The sequence below is a fragment of the Lygodium microphyllum genome, chromosome 19 (assembly GCF_053477565.2).
Source record: "Lygodium microphyllum isolate KBCC chromosome 19, Lygodium_microphyllum_v1.1.10, whole genome shotgun sequence".
In the NCBI taxonomy this organism is placed as follows: Eukaryota; Viridiplantae; Streptophyta; class Polypodiopsida; order Schizaeales; family Lygodiaceae; genus Lygodium; species Lygodium microphyllum.
The window spans coordinates 36,601,119-36,621,669 of record NC_141153.1 but is presented as its reverse complement, the minus strand read 5'-3'; the positions used below and the strand labels follow the sequence as shown (position 1 = coordinate 36,621,669).

The following is a 20,551-nucleotide window of genomic DNA, read 5'->3' as shown; positions in this document are numbered from 1 at the left end:
TCATAGATGGGAGTTGATGGCAAGCATAATTGCTCGATTGATTTGGATTGCAATGTCTAGTCATGCTATTAACCTTTAGGATGTCTCCATTGCAAAAACTCTTTCTAGGTCCCAAACAAGACTATTCATACTCTTTAAGGGGGATGGAAGACATTGTAAGATGATTGAGCAAATGAGAAGAGATGTTTTTGCATGGACATGGGACTTTTGACACCTTTTCACTCAACATCACACCCCATTTGGCATTATATACCACCAAATTGGTTGTTCAATCAACCATTGTTTTTATGTACTTAAGAACCCCTTGCGTGACTCTCTTCCAACTATTTTACCTCCAAGGTTTACTACTAAAGTTCATTAATAGAATTTTCATTTTCTTTGAAGAAAAACAATATTGAATAGGTTGGTAGCTTCAAGTTTGTGATATTTTTGAGTGAATCATCATGTTTTTTCTTATCACTAGATGGAGAGTACTCCTGTAAGCAAAAGCAAATGGTTGGTTAGGTGCATATTCAAGAAGAAATTGTAATATGTAACTTGTTTCATTATGAAGTAATGAAAAAAGCCATTAAGAAATTAGTCAGTCTCCTTAATTTGAAGATGACCCTAAAAATGTTGCATGTCCTTTGATCTCTCTCAAAATATTATAACTTTTTTGCTATAGCATGTACAATAAAATTGTCTTAGTCAGCATGTCAATAGCTTACAATGAAGCCCAAAATGTTTCCAATGAATAACCATATTGAATATGTTCCAAATTATGCTATGCTTCATGTTGAAATCCTATAATCAAATCCATTGGATTTCCATTAATGCAAGACCATTTCTAAGATAAATCCATAGTGTCTTATGGAAGACATGACGGCCATTGGATTTCCACCAATGCAAGACCATTTCTAAGATAAATCCATAGTATCTTATGGAAGACATGAAGGCTACCTTTTCCATCTAAAGATACAAGCCCAATGGCCAATTAAGGGTCAACCTTAATAGACAAGTTTAATATACGTGGGTATGCCATATCAAGCCTGATAGAACACAAAAGGTTTACCCTTTGATCAAAATACACAAGCCCAAAGGCCACTTCAAGGTCAACCAATAGACAAATTCAATATACAAGAGCATAACATGTTTTTGAAAAAAGGACAAACCTCGAATAGTACAAGAAAATTGCGACACTAATGTAATATACAATGTTTGCTTATACTAGAATCTAAGCATGATACAATTCAAATGATTTCCATTTGAGTCTACCTTGTAATATCCTTAGACTTGGATTTAAGGTCCTTGCTATATCTAACAAAAAGGGTTTTGCTTATACCTATCCACATCATCCACATCATCTCAATGGGTCAAAAACTTATCATTGAATTTTTTTTCTTAGTCTAAATGTAGGATTGTTCCCTAGATATAACCACGACTATCTTCAAGGATAAGCACTCTACTGATAGAATGAAATGAGAATTGAGATCAAGTTGATGACTACAATTTCAGAAAAACTTATGACCAAGTGAGTTAATGAAATCCATGGCAACAACAATGCCAAAATATTGTGTTTTTGTACGAATCATCCTTGACATAATCTTGGATTGGCAATTGAAGAAAACTGCTTAGAATGATTTCCTTAATTAAATAACACCTCCCAAAAAAAACAAGGTGAAGTTGAATCACTTGGCCGATTTTAAAAAACTAGAATTTTCCTATTTTGAACCCATTAGCAGTAAAAGCTCACGCCCCAACAAAGCAAGCATATTACCTACTAAATGTGAGCATCTTGGGTTTGGTTGGTTAACCATGGAGTGTGGCTGATAATATAGCTCAGAAGTAAAACATGGAGGCGCACACAAGCTCAAGAGCATGGCTGGAGTATAAAGCAACTACAATCACATAGATACAAGGCCCCCTCAGGGTGGTCCAAGGCGGGAGATTATAGTGCCACTGCAGTGTGAAGAACTGGCTATGGTGTCCCCAGGTGTGAAGGAACCTCTGTCTGAACTCTTACCAACACAGTTAAATCTCCATCCAGTCTTTGGTTACTAGTCTTGTTGCCTCAAGACAAGCTTCACTCTTCTTCGTGTTGCCATTTCTCGCTTTGGAAAGTCTCGTCCACAGATGACAAGGTGAAATTTGCTAAGACTGTATACCATGGCACCTCACAACATCTATAATGTCATGGAAGACAATCACCGCCACCTCATCCCTCATCAGGATATTGCTATAGCAAACTAATAGCCATATCCATGTCCATAGACACATCTGCACATGCCTGATTATCCTTAACAGAGCAGTGAGTGCACTCGTGCGGAATCCCAACAACCTTGAAAGACAGTAAAAAGAAGTCTCTACCATGGCTGTCTGAATGCTGCAATGTCCTTTACTTCTTGTTAACCAAGCTTCTCGCCACTTGTGATGCAATGCTTGCGCCAGCAATGTATCCTCCTGTCCATGCGTTCTGCAAAGGATATTGCCATAACAGGCCGTCAAATGCCAACATAAACAGCCATTCATACAGGAAATATAAGTAAACACCAAGTGAAAAATCAAAATGTCGTCAGAAAAAGCTCTGTTCTTTACTTGGAAATTGAACCCCCCAGTAACACCATCGACATTCAAGATCTGTCATCAAATTACGTATTCATAGCGCATAAGCATATGATTACAGGGAAATCAAGATGCACACACAAAAATTATTCACTGCTGTTCAACAAAACATCTAGCACACAGGGACACTATTGAGCCACACCTCTCCTGCAAAGAATAGATGAGGGCATATTCGGCTTTCCATTGTATTCAGATCAACCTGCAATAATGAGTTTCACAGGCAGACAAATCTCAATGGAGAACAACACCAGAGGTGGAGACAATGACTGTGAAGTAAACATAAATAATGAGAAGCAGACCACATCTCTGCTGTCTGCAGATCCAGATCCAACCTCTATGAGTGGTACTCCGCCTGCGGTCACAAACTCGTCTTTGAATTCACCCTGTAAAGGTGTGACAGGGTTGCAATGTGAATAAAGTCAATGCTCACTTTAGTCTAATTTTACTGTTGCTTGTCAGCCTTACCTTGCCACAGACTGAAAATGAGCAGCGCTTTACTAAAGCTGCAAGATTTTGCAAATCCATATTTGAAAGTGTGGCCCACAGGTCCTCTTGACTTATACCCTAACACAGTACAGACAAACATTAGAGATGAATCACAAAGGCATCTTAACAAACTACTTTTTTGGTTGGCTGGGGAACTTAGCCACATGCAGGAGTACAGGGGGGCCCTCCACCACAGGCTTTGTGTAAGCATTATAAAAGAGATTACGAACAACCAAGAAAAAGGAAATCACCGCTCTAACAAGAAGATACTCCCAAAATCTGCGAACCAGTGGAAATTCATATGGAGCATAGCAGCCCAGTTTCCGTCTCTGTAAGATCAAAAACCTTGCACCACTTTAGTGAGGAACAATGAAAATGTATACACAGCAGACACCTAAGATTTTTTAGGAAAATATCAAATGACCAGCATACAGACACGATACAATTTTCATGACACATGGTAGATATGAGGACTAGCATTGGATAATATATAGATTATTTGCTAAACGGTCTGAAATAGGAATGTGAAAGTACAGAAGAATTAATGTTTTGAATTATAATCTTTTCTTTTGGCAAATTAACTTGGACAGTTTTCTTTGTAAAAGAGAATGCTGAAACTAGGGCAAAAATTAGCTCTCAAGTTCATTTCTATATGACATTAATCTGGATGGTTGATCAAAACATGCGAACATGGACGTGCAGTGTTAAAAAGTTTGTTGTTGAGAATTCGAGAACATTTGTGAAAACAATAGGTTACAGCATGCTCACTGGAACGTTGATGCCCTGCCAATGCAGGTATGGGGAAGAATGCTTAGATGGGCTCAGAAACAAACAAAAAATGGACTTGCAGGAGCAGCATTGATGTTAACTACAACCCCTGTGATGGCCAAAGCAGACTTGTGGCAGGGAAGTCTTAGTTTTACTCCGTTAAAGAGGCATGGCATAGCTCAAAAGAAAACCACTGCAAAAATGGAAGGTAACAAAAAACTTAAGGAAGAGAAGGGGAGGGAAGAATTCTGAAGCACCAAAGAAGAGCTCGAATTGATGTTGGACGGAGGACTGAGCACTGAACAGGATGAATTGTGCTGAATGAGTCGTTTTCTTATAGTATTTTGTGTATGGTTGTCAGCTAGCCAACCCAAGTTGACCTTTGCAAAATTTGTATGTCAGGCAAGGAGCTCAAGCCCCCCAGATTGCTTTCTGTCCCCCGTGACTCCCAGCTAAATCTCAAAGCTCCATACCAGGTACCTCTCACTACCCTCAAGATTATCACAAAATCCACATATGAAGCCTTAAAAACATATTGTCTAAACCACAATATGACCTCTTCCACCATTGAAACTAGGGACCCTTACTACCACTGTCCAATGCCCAACAAACATAGTTTCTCATTTGGGGGGCCTCACAACTTCATGCATAAATGATAAATGTGGGTAACTGCAAAAAAGTGCACCTTGAAAAATGAGGGGAGATGGGAGAAGGGTCACATGCACAAGGAGATGACATAATACAGTGAGATGCATGTGTGTTGTTACAGCAAATATGATAGCGATTCTCTCGCTATGAAAAGGGTTCATTTTTGAGATTAATCCCATCTATTGCCTGCACAGGCAGCTGCTTCAAGGCCTACCTGCCATCCTTTTCTGCCTGTCCTGAGACACAAAATATACAAACATGATCACACAATCTGATGAATACTGAACGAAGATGAAGGTGTATAGAAGTGATAAATCATACAGAGGGGCCTCAAACCTGTGTGTCAAGGATTGGGGCAGAAGAGCTGGAAGTGGTGTTGACGACACAAAGAACAGCTCTGAGAGTGTCATACTTGAGACGGATCCCAAAAGACAGCAGCAGTCCACCATGAATGATGATGATGATGATGTAGGCAACAGCAGAGGGAGTGAAACATAGTCCTCTGACCAGCAGGACGTCAGTGTAGACTCTGGGCAGGCAAAACAAGGTGTCCAGGCTGAAAGCACTACTTGGCTGACGATGATAATGCACTAGGACAGGGTGGCAGCAAAACACAGCTGCTCAGCTGCCAACAGCAGATCAGGCCTTGCAACAGCACTCTATCAGGGCAGAAGCTTCTGGGCAGTGGACAGCAGCTCCTGGGACAGAGTGACAGCAGCTGGGACAGGGCGGCAGCCTCTGGTGGCAGGCCTCTCTCCTCCCCTCGTGCCCTCTCAACCTTTGGAAACTGTAATCTTTACCTTTGAGAGAGTGGTTATCTCATCCAAATGTGAAAATGCGTCTCAAATATCAAAATATGCCAGCAAGCAATAAGCTTCCATCAGTGGCAAAATCTTCCAGTCCACTCTACTGTGAAAATTTCAGAGTCAGGATAATTCTGTCTTTTAACATGAAGACATATTTTCTTTGTGCTGTCTTTCAAACATAGACATTGCCTGAACTTATTCTTGCATTTGTAGGATTAGGGATTCTGATCACAAACAAGAAAAAGCTCTAATTATGAAATGATGCATAAACCTCGATCATGCCCAAAAAGGGCTATACAGGTCCTCAAACATATGTGGATGGAAAAGACGTGAACCAAGTCACTAACAATGTCACCATACCTAACATAACAGTTAGATTGTCAAACACTGAGTCAAATTAAAAACCAATCACAAGACTTTGGCATGTACAACTTCAAACAAGAACCAAACTGAATTGGAAAGCATGAAAATAATAAAATCATCCTGTTTCCAGGGGTCTACTTTCTTTTTGAAGAAACCTTACCAGAGCAGTTTTCTTGTGTGCCTTCAACACGTTGATCACCTCTTTATGATTCAGCTTGGGAACAAAATCAACAAGTAAAGTTCCTGAATGATTCATCAGTAATCAAACCAGGAGACTTGACGGGCAACACCATTGGAGAAAGATAACTGTAAATAGCCTTGCCTTGATAATTGACAATAAAAAGTTCACGTGCTGCCCAAGCTGAAAGTCGTAACACGACAGGCCCACTAAGGCCCCAGTGTGTTACTAGCATAGGTCCCACCTATACATAGAAGAATTGCATATTTAGAGCATAGTTCAGTCACAATACCCTCATATGCATTACAGGCTCATATTTCTAACCTGGCCATTTGGAAATCACATCTATTTTGGATGTTCAAATCTAACAAAAATTCTTACTGCTTACCTGATTAAACTTGGGGTTCCTGTTTTTCTGGCCAAGGACCTCAAGTTCAGCTCGAACCTCTGCAAAGCTCACCTAATAAGAGAAGAGGTATTTAAATGACTTTAACTGACGCTGTGATTGCCACGTGGTAATGTTGGAAAAATAAATGACTTTTTGACGAGAGACGATCTTTCAGAAGGACTATCCCTAAAGAAAGCCAATATACATCACTCTCTCACTAGGGTTTATTCAACACACTACAGAATATAAAAAACAAAAATAAGTAGTGTTGAGGCGGTAGATGGCATCCTGTTTGGCATCCCATGCATCATATTTGTGAAGGAAGCTTACTCCAGAAAGCTTCTGCAGTTCCTTGTCAGCCACTTTAAAGGTGAAAAGACTAGGAAGTGGATTTATCAGAGAGTGCCCCAGCTGTTTTGCCAGGCGATAGCCCTGGATAAAAACCTGCCACATATAAGAAGCCAGTATAGTGGAACACACAAAATCAACCACAAATGTTCAGTATTGACCTGTTGGGAGCTTCCAGTAGCTAGAAGAACAAAGTTTGCATCTTCTGTTGAACGCCTTGGATGATTCACTCCACCAATTTGTACACTAAATGTAGAGTCTTGTTTCGAAGAAACTTTGACAACTGGCATTCCCGTTTGCAACAAGACTGGCATCATAAACTCCAAACCAGTGAATAGAACACCTCTGCTAACCATGATTCCAAAATGGAGAAAATTTGCAAGACTTCAACTTGATTTATTCACCTTTCTATAACTTTTTAGTTCATAATTTAGTGGAGCATCAAAATGTTGCACCCTTATTTATACTCCATAATTAGTGCCTAAAACAGTTCCAATAACCCTCTCTCTCAACTCAAAGCACTGGTGACGATGGCTGTGTACTGGATGTGGAGGCTTCCTAACTGTTTGAAACAGTTTACAATGGATGTGACAAAATGAGAGAATAAGGTTGTATAGGAAAGAGTTGGAGCTGTAGATGGAACGCACTTCTGGAGAGTCAGATGTCAGCCACATTGGAAAGTTGAACACAGGTGGAAATTGAAGCTGACATGAAAAACTAAAAACTTATAGATGGAAAGTAATCCTGCAAGAGTCAAGTGCCAGCCACATTGGAAACATTTGAAGCTGAAATGTGGAGTATTAAACATTTGAAATTGCTTCATGGGTTGGAGTTTATTCACGACTTCTGTATTCATGCAAAATGGTGTACGATGCTTTCAGTGTTCAGGATTGGGATTCAGCAAGGTTTATTGTTCTGATAGTAGTCATATGCCTTTTTGGTTATCATTTAGATGTGCATATGGCCTTTTCATGCTGGCAAGATGGCCACTTGCATCTAATTATTTAGTTCAAAAATGTTTCTTCTTGCTATACTTTTGCTTCTTGACCTCATAAACACAAAAGCATATATACAATATAAAAACATCAGAATGTGGGCCCCATGGAAAATACAGATTCGGGCTTTCCAAACTGTTTACAACTAGGTACAATGGATTTAAACATGAGCTCTTGCTTCCATAGACAACCTAGATCTTCATTTGCGCCTATGACATCATTTGTCCAAGGAATGATTGAAATTCTGGGACATTGGAAAGGAGAGTGCAGAAATTCTTACCCCTGTCTACACTGCATTATTAGATTACAATTGCGAGTAACTGCAATTGTGCCTTGAAAAGGTTTTTATGGGTAAGCACATAGTTCTTTAAAAACCAAATTCAAGTGCAATCTCAACTCCAGTGCTAAATGTATAGGAGGTACCTCCCAGCTTTTGAGCTTCTTGCAAGAGGCAGTCAATAATAGTTTGGGAAGAATTACTTGCTGGGAACATTCGACCATCTTCCTCGATCTGCAGAGTGACAATTCCATTCAAGCACTGGGATCTAAATATTGCATGTTAGCACTAGTTCCATGTCCTCTTTCTCTTGGTTTTTGTGTGCTTTCAAGGTCTTTCTTCCATCACTCTAGTCTCATGAATAGAAACAAAACACATCATTGCATCTCACAATGATAAGAATTGTGACTTTGCATTTCTGCATCTTTTGTAGTTGAAAGGTATCCTGAATCCTATTGAATTGTTATTCTTCTATGAATGCAGATAGAAGTTGCAAGAAGCACCTACTAACTCATAGAGATGCCGAAATGTGAGTGTAGTGGCAAAGTCACAATCCTACTCCTATTCGTATATTCTTACCAGTTAAAAATATCCTGAATCTCTTGGGATTGGCATTCTTTTATCGATGCAAATAAAAGTTCCCAAAAGCTCCTTCTAACTGACAAAAGCTGCAAATAAGGGAGTACCAGAAAAATCTCAATCATAGGAATTGTGATTTTGCCACTACACTCGCAATCATGCACTTCCATCAGTTAAGCTATCCTGAATCCTTTTGATTGACACTCTTTTACTAATGCCAATAAAAGTTGCAATAAGCACCTTTAAAGAGACCCCTCGTTCACTGAACCACTGTGCAGTATCTTTTGGCCCATGTAGACGAAAGAAGGAACCACGCAACTCTTTATAGCCCCTTGGATATTGTCCTGATAAAAGCTAACAGCAAAACCTTACATCAATGCTTTAATGTAGAATTTTAACCATTCATGAATCCCCAAAACAAGCATCATGAAGAAAATATAATGCATATCAGTACCCCATATGCCACATGAAATGGTAGTAGAAAAATTTTCCTATGCAAACACCACAATCATTCCCAGACACCTACTGCTACATATGGACAGATAAAGCTGCTTTTTCGGAATCATTGCAATATGCATGAACACTGAAATAGATGTTTATGGATATTACTGCAGAGCAGCAGATTGCACCTACTTCACAGTATTCACCACAAACACACAAGAAATATTTATCATGCCTAATGTCTTGTTGGGCCACATTCTGTACATTAACTTGTGCTAGTAATTTTCTTGCTCGTAAGTCAACAGCATGGTTCAGAATTTCCTACAATCTCGGGGTAGACAGCAGTCCTGCCCAGGCTGAGGTGACTAGGATGTCATTATTTGGGCTTGTTCTAAGGGATGCATGGCCACCATTGCTCAAGTTTCACAAAGAAGGCCTTGCAGGCAAAGCATTATTTGTGCTTTTCAGCCACAAGTAAATGCTTGGAAGACACTACTACTGACCGGGTGGTGTCAACAATTACCTTCATTCGAGCACATGGTGAACTGACACTGGGCTATTTCTTGTACTTGTCTAGAGAAGCACTCAAAGGATGTAAGTTTTCATTTTGCAGAAAAACATTCAAGAAAAGCATACCAACACTGAAGGTTATGAACTTTAAAGTATTGAGCTATTCTTCCATGTCTCTAAATATGAGAAATGTAACTGCTAGGAATGAATGGATCTCCAGAAACATATGGAGTGTCAGCCAGTGTCTTTTCAAGATTCACGAATGGAATTCTAGAGATATGGCCAGATTACAAAAGCTTTAAAATTAAGACAAAGATTTGCACAAATCATCTGTTTTAGAAGGACCTTATAAGACCTGCATAGTGAGAATATACTTAGGATATGTCATTACCAATGGATCATCAAAGAGACCTGTTGTTATATTGCATCTTCCTCCTCCAGATACCTTAACCTGTTTGAAATTACACTTTTAAGGATCTGTGTAATAAAAGCACTCTCATTTATGATGACGTATCCAGCCAAGCACCACTCTATGCTATACAAATTTTAATATGTATGCTATTGCAATTACAAATACTTCGAATTTGACATCAAGATGTGTCACAAAACACACAGAAGATGGTCCTTCAGAAAATAAAGATCTTGCTCTTCCATATTACATGGTTGTATCAACTCCCAGAGTATCATGCATAAGACTATAGACACTACTAAGAGGGCATGGGCACCGTTTGATTGCAACAAGGGCATGCAGCAACTAATAAATTCTCCTCAAAAACCTTTTTTTCTTTTCACAAATCTTCCATTTTTTTAGAATGAATCAACAAGTCCACTTGACTAAAGTGCAAGCTGCCTGAAAGCTAAATGCCCCTCTGATTTGCAACAAGGGCAAGCAGCAACTAATAAATTCTCCTTGATAACTTTTTACTTTTCACAAAACTTCCATTTTCTTAGAATGAATCAACAAGTCCACTTGACTAAGGTGCAAGCTGCCTGAAAGCTAAATGCCCCTCTTCTTGTAATTAACCAAAAACCCTTAATACTTTAGTGATTTTTTGACTGTGTTTTCTGCTACTACATTCAACCTACAGAAAGAAGGCAAAACATTGGCCAAATATCACATGAATTATGACCTAGTAAGGTAGTTCTGCAATGGATAATGTTGAGAAAGTTCCAATAAAACCAAATTACCAAAACACAGTGAAGATATATCACACAGAATAAAATTCACGAAGAAATAATACAGTTGTATTCTACACAAGACAATTAGTACCTATTGTCCCACTATAAAAAGAATACATGGATTTTGACCTTGGAAAGAAGTTGGTGCTTTTCATAAACACGAACATCTAGGTAAGGACAAAGTGACTTTGCCTTGATTGCTCCAAAGATTCCAGCTGCCCCACCACCAACGACAATCAATACAAGCCCTTTGTGTTGTTGATGGTGATGATCACTCATAGTCTGCTTCACATTTGACAAGAAGGGTTAGTGAGCCCATTAAATTTATCAACTTCAATAACTACCAAATAGAGAGTAAAAAGACAATTGCAACACTTTCCCCAGCTAAGATCCAAAGTTGTAAAATTTCACCAATGCTTAACATTCTCCAAACATGTTTTTTGACTTAACAACCAAGTTAAAAAACCCAGCTCCTAGCACGGAGTTGTAACAAATCACCTTGGAGAGTCATAAGGCTTCATGCACCACTAGCAATGAGCCAAGGCTACTCAGAAGCAGAGACAATCAAAGAAGGCTCCTCCACTTAATAAATGTATAGAAACACTAACTCAATGGAAGTAGCGGATGACGAAGTAGAGGTAGACAAAGGCTCCAATGTAGATCCACCCTTCACTCCCGGACGAAGGTGTGGGTATATCCTCCAACACTTCTCCTCGAGGTGCAAGATCTTGCCACAATGAGGACACATGGGACATTCTCTACGCATCTCCACAAAAGCTGTATTAGAGTCGAAAGATGACTCTGACTTCTTTCTCTTCCCTTTCTTCTCCTTGGCTTGTGTACCTGTAGATAAATCCACATAAGCACAGCCATGTGCACGCCCTCTAGAAGTATCTGTCTCACTGTGACGCGCATCCTCCTCAACCACCAATGGAATTAGCTCCTCCCAAGTGAGTCTCTCGACTACGAGAAGTGAGAAGACTGGTGTAGAACACATCATATGTCGATGACGGAAGATGTGAGAGAAGTGTCATAGCTAGGTCCTTCGAAGAAATGTCTATATCAAGGAATGAAAGCTCATCCCGAATCTCCTCCATCCTGTGGATGTAATCCCTCATCGTACGGGAATCTGCAATAAAGAGTTGTTGTAGCTTCAACTCAAGAGATAAGCAATGCCCAAGTGTCTGGATCTGGAAGAGAGATGCCAATCTCCTCCAAATCGCTGCAGTGGTGTAGAGATGTCAAACATGCAAGAGCACAAAATTTGTGCAACTCAAAAGGAGAGAAGAGTGGGCTCTAGAATTCATTTGATCCCATAAAGCTGCTAAATCCGCAGTCCCACCATTATCAGAATCCATGGTAGGTCGAGGTATAGGGACAGTAACAAAATCCCAAAGGTCACAATCGTCAAGACACTCCATGCGGTGCAACCATGGAGAATAGTTTGTCCCATCCAGCTTATTGGATGCGGAGAGAGAGGGTAGGACTAGCACCTACTCAAGAGATGCCATCAATGCCAATTGGGAACTAGCAACCCTAGAAGAATATAACGAGAAAGAGTGACAAGATGGTGGTCTGTCTAAATGATCCCGAATCACACAATCCCCCATAGCATGCACGTCGGCCATAGATGTCCTTCAAGAAATACCCTAAGAAAACCAAGAAGATGCTGCTATTGGATTAAAGGTGACCAATAAGGGATGTTCTCGTCATAATAGAGGTCTGTTGGGCCATGGTATAAAAGAAAACTACTTGGGGCAAGGTAGACAGGGAGCTTCCAATGCCAAAGGGAACACACAATGCTAGGTAGAAAGAGGGAGCAGTAAATGCAAAGGAAAACGAGGATTCAACCTAGAAACGCAACTAATCCAGGGGTTGGTAAAAGACCAAGACTACCCGAAAATCAAGTCCTTGCAATAAACGTAAATCTATCTAATGTGAGCTTGCAATGGAGGCCGCCCAACACCAAAAAGAAGTCACCTTGGTCAAAAAAGACCAGCTAGTATGAGAATGCAGCAAAGAAAGAAATCTATCCACCTGTAAACAAATTGCCCAACAAAGAACGTGTGCCGTCTAGCTTGCAAATGTGCCGCCCAGGAGAACCAATGACCTGCCTACACACAACGCAAAGATATAGTGCTGCCTGCACAAAAACACAGGCAATGCAAGGCCTAGTTTTGCAAAATGTGTGCCCGGGGCTGCCTGTAAAAAAACGCAAATTTGTTTTAGTATTGCCATGCCAATAGAATGGCCACCTGGACTGTTTGATGCCACCCCAGTGTAGTAATGGTGCCGCCCAACCTAGTAGAGGCTGCCTAGGAGCAAAACGTAAATCTACCTTAGTAAATGCAACCTAAAAAATGATTAGAAACAAGCCGACCTGCCTTATTTGACTCCAAGTGCAGGGTCTACAGCATGTGGGAATGACGCCTAGCAAGTTTTGTCATGGACAGCAAACTCCTCTTTGAGATACCTTGCTCGCACACGTAGCTCTGATACCATGTGAGAGTGTGCAACGGAAAGAGGAAAGTGAATACAAAAAGGAGACAAAGAGAGAACACGAGATAGAAGAAACAATGTGACTGCAATGGCTGAAGGTACAACGCTACAACAACCAACCCCAAAACATAGCTCTACGCGTCAATGTGGGTGCCAAACGATAGTAGGGGGATGCGAGAATGAGGAGGGCTTGCAAATCATGAAGGGACAATGATGGATAATGAAAGTGAGAGGGCTGGCTACCCATATATAGGCAAAAAAGAGGAAAAACCCTAAATGTTTTCAAACCCCTAAAAAAAAGCCAAAAGTGCACAAAAAGAAATGCACTAATGTGCCTTGCATTTGAAGTGTCCAAAACACACAAAATGGCAGACAAATACAATATCAGAGCTCCTAATGTTCTCATCTGACTCAAACTGAGGCTCAGGGGTAGGAGATGACCACACATGACTGCTAACAAGCCCTCCCCTTGAAGTCCAAGCAATCCTTGATTGCACTGCAATTTGCCAAAAGCATCTATTACCACTATTAGAAATACATGCTGGCATCATAGTCAAACAACATATACACCTATTATTTAACCAAGCTCATGCCCTTTGCACGTCTAAAATTTCTAGCCACTTAAACTAGTTATGATCCACATACATGAATCATAACCACTGTCAAAAGCTTAGGAGATGCATCCACATGCCAAAACCCAACACTATTCTGATCACCATGGCAAAATAATGCATAAACTGAGCATAAACGTCTCATAGCAACAATATACCACATGATACTCGCATAAAGCATACATTACTTGCAAACTAGATGTGCCTTGTGCAAATGTACTTGTCTTGGATCACCTTCAAGTGTACATTACATATCATTTAAGTGTCCCATACATACCTTGCAAATGTACATCACATCTACATGTGCATTCCGTATACTCCATACATACTAGTAGCCTTGCAAATGTATAGTTTCAAAGCCTAGATGCAAACTATACACAATTGCATACCAACTCGCTGTGACTAGTATATTGAATAGTGATCCCAATGGCAGAAATACTATCAATATACAATACCCTAGATGCAAACCAAGTACATCCAAGATCCATTACATGGTTAAGCCCTCCATCACTCAAGGAGCGGAGTCCTGTTTTGCAGATTGTTGGTGCCTACCTCTATTGTCCACACCCTGTTCACGAGGATATCTCAATTCGATCTGCTATCTGCTGCTGATATACACCTGGTGCCTGCTGTCCAGCCCTCACCCCCTGTTGGAGACTGTTCTTAGCCTGTCTACATCAATCAGCTAGCTGTGCTTATTGTTGCAAATCATCTACCAACCTACATTTGACCCAAATTTGTTACCACCTGCTAATGTCATCTTCCACTGCTACATTTATTGTCCAACTTGGTCGTACAGCCTCTTATGTCATCCATACAGCTGCATTTTTGCTACAGCAGTCGGCGCCTGACTATATCAGATTGTTTCTCGTTGTTCGATTGTCCCGTCTGACACTGATCCAACCTCACATTGCTGTGTTTGCTACTGCTAGAAATCTTTCGAGGCTACCTACTGCAATTCAGGATCCATTACAGTACAACACACTCTCCAGCTCATGCTCCACACGGGTACGAGGGTTAGTATTCAATTTGCATTGTGTGTTTGTGTAAACGCCCCGAACAACGTAGTATGCTTAACAATTATGATTTTCGCTTGTTTTCGAGATTTAATATAAAAGAGAATGAACACTTGTCACAACTCTATAGAAACAGAATTTGTATCCTTTTTCATTAATTTGTCTATATAATGATTTATTAAATTTATTTCCTTTGCACTAATTAGATATAAAGAAAAGTGCATTGGAGCTGGCCACTAATGAGTGGTCACAGGTTATGGTGGACCCACGGGGTGGGTTAGAGAAAAGATAGTTCACACTTCCACCTATATGGCCCGATTGGGCGCCTGTGACCAGAACTCACGCATATCAGGGTTAGACTCACACACAGAAAAGATTGTGCCTTGAAGTGTGGGCTAGATCCCCCAGAACAGACAGTTACAATCAACAAGATGACATGATCATGAAATGTGTATAATGTGCATGTGTGGGCCGAAAGCTTGAAATGCACATTTCTTTGCATAGGAAAGTCACATGAAGATTCTGATACCGTTTTTGCGATGTACACGGAAAAAGCTTTCATATGACACCCATATTGGGGGGGTCCCTAAATTTTAGGAGATCCCTAAATTTTAAGAGGTCCCTAAATTTTAGGAGCCTCGAATTAGCCTAAAAATGCTAGTCCTAAAAAATAGGGATATCATTCTAAAAATAGTAAGTTCTGTACTCTGACTGTGCTTACTAAATTTGGTTGTTTTTATTCTTGACAGTATTCAGCCCAAAAAGGAAGGCCATAGAAAAGAGACGAGTTCAAGACACTTGTCACACAAGTTTCCAGGTGTCCCACCACTTGTCACATCTCATGACATGTGGCTGGACACTTGTCTTGTGCTACTCCACTTTCCCCTTTTGTACTAGCTCTTCCCTCTCCTATAAATAAGAGCTCGTTTTTCTTCATTCAGCATCATTTTTCTTTGCTGTAAACTCATGTACAGCACCCACAGATAGCCAGAAACTAGCCCCATCCATCCCCATCATCATCCACCACTTCTCCATTATCAAATTCCTCCATTATCCCTCTTCTATCACTGCTGTTTTACAGGACAGCAAGCCTGTAAATTCATTACAGCACCTCCTTCTCAAGCTCTTTCTTCCATTTTAGCGACAAGAAGCAAGCCCTATCCATGTACTACTGTTCAACGATGGAGAAAGGCTGATTTTCCCTCTTTCTTCTCTCATAACTGTAAAGAAATCAGTTCTTATCATTGCATAATAGATAATGCATGTGTGTTTGTACATCTTTGCATAATCTTGTGAGAGTGAGAATTACTTCTTCTCACTCTCACGTTGATTGTAACTGAGCTCTTCCCTAAGGGACTTGGGTTGAGCAGAAATACATTCCTTCGGGGGGGGTTGCCCATCTTCAACCCTCAATCTTGTCTCCATTACTTTTACATTTTCATGGCTGTAATTTTGTAAGTAATTTTCATTTTCAGCTTTAAGTGTTCATTCTCTTTTATATTAAATCTTGAAAACAAGCGAATATCATAATTGTTAAGCATACTACGTTGTTCGGGGCATGTACAACACTTAAGCTGAAAATGAAAATTATTCACAAAATTACAGCCATGAAAATGTAAAAGTAATGGAGACAAGATTGAGGGTTGAAGATGGGCAACCCCCCCTTCCCCTCCCCGGAAGGAATGTATTTCTGCTCAACCCAAGTCCCTTAGGGAAGAGCTCAATTACAATCAACCTGAGAGTGAGAAGAAGTAATTCTCACTCTCACAAGATCATGCAAAGATGTACAAACTCACATGCATTATCTATTATGCAATGATAGGAACTGATTTCTTTACAGTATGAGAGAAGAAAGAGGGGAAATCAGCCTTTCTCCATCGTTCATCAGTAGTACATGGATAGGGCTTGCTTCTTGTTGCTAAAATGGAAGAAAGAGCTCGAGAAGAAGGTGCTGTAATGAATTTACAGGCTTGTTGTCCTGTAAAACAGCAGTGATAGAAGAGGGAATATGGAGGAATTTGATAATGGAGAAGTGGGGGATGATGATGGGGGATGGATGGGGCCAGTTTCTGGCTATCTGTGGGTGCTGTACATGAGTTTATAGCAAAGAAAAATAATGTTGAATGAAGAAAAACGAGCTCTTATTTATAGGAGAGGGAAGAGCTAGTACAAAAGGGGAAAGTGGAGTAGCACAAGACAAGTGTCCAGCCACATGTCATGGGATATGACAAGTGGTGGGACACTTGGAAACTTGTGTGACAAGAGACTTGACACTTGTCTCTTCTCTATGGCCTTCCTTTTTGGGCTGAGTCAAGAATAGAAACAACCAAATTTAGTAAGCACAGTCAGAGTACAAAATTTACTATTTTTAGAATGACATCCCTATTTTTTAGAACTAGCATTTTTAGGCTAATTCGAGGCTCCTAAAATTTAGGGACCTCCTAAAATTTAGAGACCCCCCCGATATGGGTGTCATATGAAAGCTTTTTCCGTGTACATCGCAAAAACGGTATCAGAATCTTCATGTGACTTTCCTATGCAAAGAAATGTGCATTTCAAGCTTTCGGCCCATACATGCACACATTGTACAAGCATTTCATGATCATGCCATCTTGTTGATTGTAACTGTCTGTTCTGGCGGATCTAGCCCACTTCAAGGCATCAATCCTTTCTGTGTGCGAGTCTAACCCTGATATGCGTGAGTTCTGGTCACAGGTGCCCAATCGGGCCATATAGGTGGAAGTGTGAACTATCTTTTCTCTAACCCACCGCGTGGGTCCACCATAACATGTGACCACTCATCAATGGCCAGCTCCAATGCACTTTTCTTTATATCTAATTAGTGCAAAGGAAACAAATTTAATAAATCATTATATAGACAAATTAATGAAAAAGGATACAAATTCTGTTTCTATAGAGTTGTGACAGCCCTCAGTTTGCTACATTGAGCAGCGTATATATTCAGCATTCTTTCTATCATCTTCAGCGTTCATTGCCTTTGAGTTACCCTAACCCTAACCATGTTCTTTATCAATCTAAATTTTGTGTTTGTTATCTGGAGAGCAATATTTTTTGACATCTCATGCATATGGTCCACCATCCTCTCTCTCTCTCTCTCTCTCTCAGTTGAGTGCTCAATTTGTACACATGCCATTTGTTGGGTGAATCCTATCTCTCAATATACAACAGCTTTCACACCGCCAACTTCTCAACCTGCACTTGGATCCACCACATAAAGACCACCTATTTATGGTGGGCACTTTGGGGCTATTCCTAAAGTGTACTCTGCTCCTCCCCATCCTTATCCTACATTCAGCACTAAGACTCCTCTTGCAATGGCCAAAAACACAATTAGGGAAAGACTCATATTCAATGGGTCGAATTCCACTACTTGGTCCAATTCAATGCAACAAGTGTTTTGAGTCTCAAAGAGTTTGAAAGCTTGTCCTTGAGTAAGAGCCTATGCCAAATCATGAACATAGACCTACCCCAATTATGTCCAACAATTGAGAGTTTGCAATGCCACACTTAATTTCAAGCTAATGCATGGGCTTTCATCTCAGTTGTACTCACGGCTTTAACATTTTTCCCTTGCATTTGCTCTCGGACTAAGTGTAATGCAACTCAAGATTGGAATAGAAGAATCAATATTGACTATGAATTCCAATTGTTCTCCATTTCAAGGGGGGTTGATTTGAAAGTCAAGTTAGCATAATACTTGTGATTACTTGCTAAGTTTGGTACTATAACTCTTCCAAAACCAAAAGGTGACCAAGTTATAATCTTCTAAATAAGTTGTCACCAAAGTACTTTAATTTCATTTAGCATGCTTTTCACTATTATGGAGGGAAATTTTGGATGTGGTCAAAAGTCTAGAACTCTAAATCTAGCAATTCACCTTAGGACAATTCTAAGAAACCAAATTGGCAAAATACCCCTTAAAACAATAGATACTATACTCATTGCCAAACAGCTTGGCTTAATAGACGAGGAGTGTCATACTAAGGCTAACGGTCATTCTCCTAGTCAAACCTTAGCCCCCCACCCCCAAAAACCCCCCAAGCTGAGAAAAGGCAAGTACCATTTTATCTGAAAATCAAAATCAAGGTGCCTATAATAACAACCAAAGGCTTACACCCCATTGGTAATGCAGCCTACTAGTCAGACTTCTCAATCAACACCCTTCCATTAGTTTATTTATTATACAATCACTAAGAAGTGATGCCTCTAAATCACTTAGATAATAGACTCAAAACTGTCATTGGCCTTGGAGATTTTGAAATATAATTACTTGTTGAAAGAGCAATTTAGCTTGCATGCTAACTTATGAACTTGAAAAATAACTAGCCAGCAGTATATGAAAACCTACAATAATAACATGCTGGAAAAAACCATTGTCCAATATGTATATCCATTGAAACACCTAGCATGTATTGTATGCATATTAGAAAGCATTTTTCCTCATGTCCTTCAATATCTATCTAAACAAACAAGCAACAATTTATTGGCAAATGGACCCTAGATAATGCACTTGAAATAACATCATGTTCTATCACATTGATACCACAATTTAGAGAAAATATGTTGATGATTGTGTGCATTTAACATGAATAAGTATCAATCCATATGTGATGCTTGTAGTTGTAGCTTTTTGGAAAGCTCTAAAGGCTCCCAAAAAGGTCATTCTTTAGTTCCAACGGCAGTGTCCTAATGGCTAAACCTTGGACTCACAATCATAAGAGTACAATTTAAGTGTAGTGTCCTAATGGCTAAACCTTGGACTCACAATCATAAGAGTACAATTTAAGTGTGGCCAGGTACTTCACGTGGTTGGACACTTTGTTCACATGGTGTGCTCGTGGCCCACTTGAAACCTCATTTGCTCCTCATCGATGGCAGGGTCACAAAAAAGGAGGACACCAGCACCAACAAGCTCTATCGTTCACGCTAGCAAACTATCCTATCTACTCATAGGAACAATGCTAGTATGACATATTGGCTAGGTAGTATTTGGAGGGAGATTTGCCGCCCCCACCATTTCCAAAATCTCTCTTGTGGGCGATTAAGTGTGTGTGTGTGTTATCGCGAGAGGACAAAAAAAAAAGGCCGCTTTGCAAAATCCATCTCCTTGATACTGCCTCCATCATCCATGGAATTGATTTAACAAGCCAAAACACTGGCTTGAGGACACAGAGGGCCCTGACAGAGGATACACCTCGCAGACAAGGTTTGATGCGGAAATGTTAGTAACAATGGAGCTAAGTTCGACGCGAGACTTTGATGCAAAGCTCAGTACCTGTTGCTGCTGTGCAAGCACGAGGTGCTGTCTTGTTATGGTTTTGTCGCCATGGCTGCCCGCTGCCAAAGCACCGCTCCCACGCGTCCATGGCGAGAAGCAGGACTGAAACACAATCTGCGAGGAGGAGGCCGCCATACGGTATGGGACCCCCTCTAGGATTCTTTTCTTTTATCTTTCCCCTTCCCCTTCCCCTTCCTACTTCTTCCTTCATTTTTCTTTCTTTTTTTTTTGTCTTTTCCCTTTTTCTTCTTTTCCTTCATTTTTCCCGATCCCACCCCCCCCCTTTTGGTGAAAGTGCCCTTTTTTTTTTAATGAAACTCTAATTATCACATAAACCTATTTTTTGTGAAAGTTCCTAGGGAAATTATATTGCCAATTTTTTAATAAAAATTAAACCACCTCTTATTTTTGCATTTCCAAAGGCAAGAACCAAATATGTCAATTGCCAAACCTACATGGCAATCATAGCATGTACTTTTGATAGTTGAAAAATGAAAATTTCAATTCTAAACTAACAAACTTGAGGCAAAAGGTTAAATATACACTTCCACAATCCACT

General features: G+C 40.1%; 1 protein-coding gene across 2 annotated transcripts; it reads right to left on the bottom strand.

The window, feature by feature from the left end:
• Nucleotides 1-1,506: 1,506 nt before the first annotated feature.
• On the bottom strand, nucleotides 1,507-20,164 carry LOC148019750 (FAD/NAD(P)-binding oxidoreductase family protein). Of its 2 annotated transcripts, none has more exons than XM_087699900.1 (16): nucleotides 19,990-20,164; nucleotides 10,697-10,852; nucleotides 9,780-9,839; nucleotides 8,678-8,791; nucleotides 8,005-8,092; nucleotides 6,748-6,893; nucleotides 6,569-6,670; nucleotides 6,239-6,310; nucleotides 5,995-6,094; nucleotides 5,833-5,915; nucleotides 3,339-3,416; nucleotides 3,067-3,165; nucleotides 2,901-2,984; nucleotides 2,744-2,800; nucleotides 2,575-2,616; nucleotides 1,507-2,452 (listed from the first exon to the last, which is right to left on the bottom strand). In XM_087699900.1, exons 1-16 carry the CDS (start codon nucleotides 20,125-20,127, stop codon nucleotides 2,375-2,377), a joined length of 1,497 nt encoding a protein of 498 aa, XP_087556026.1. In that variant the 5' UTR covers nucleotides 20,128-20,164; the 3' UTR covers nucleotides 1,507-2,374. The 2 variants fall into 2 exon arrangements, with proteins under 2 accessions (XP_087556026.1, XP_087556027.1); XM_087699901.1 differs by having other exon boundaries at nucleotides 1,509-2,452; nucleotides 2,934-2,984.
• Nucleotides 20,165-20,551: the final 387 nt, after the last annotated feature.

Coding starts and splice junctions, on each gene's coding strand:
- LOC148019750 (XM_087699900.1), bottom strand. CDS start 20,127: ATGGCGGCCTCCTCCTCGCAGATTGTGTTTCAGTCCTGCTTCTCGCCA. Junction 8,093..8,677: donor AACGAGGGGTCTCTTTAAAG/GTGCTTATTGCA, acceptor GTCACTCTGCAG/ATCGAGGAAGATGGTCGAAT. Junction 6,894..8,004: donor AGAAGCTCAAAAGCTGGGAG/GTACCTCCTATA, acceptor TTATGATGCCAG/TCTTGTTGCAAACGGGAATG.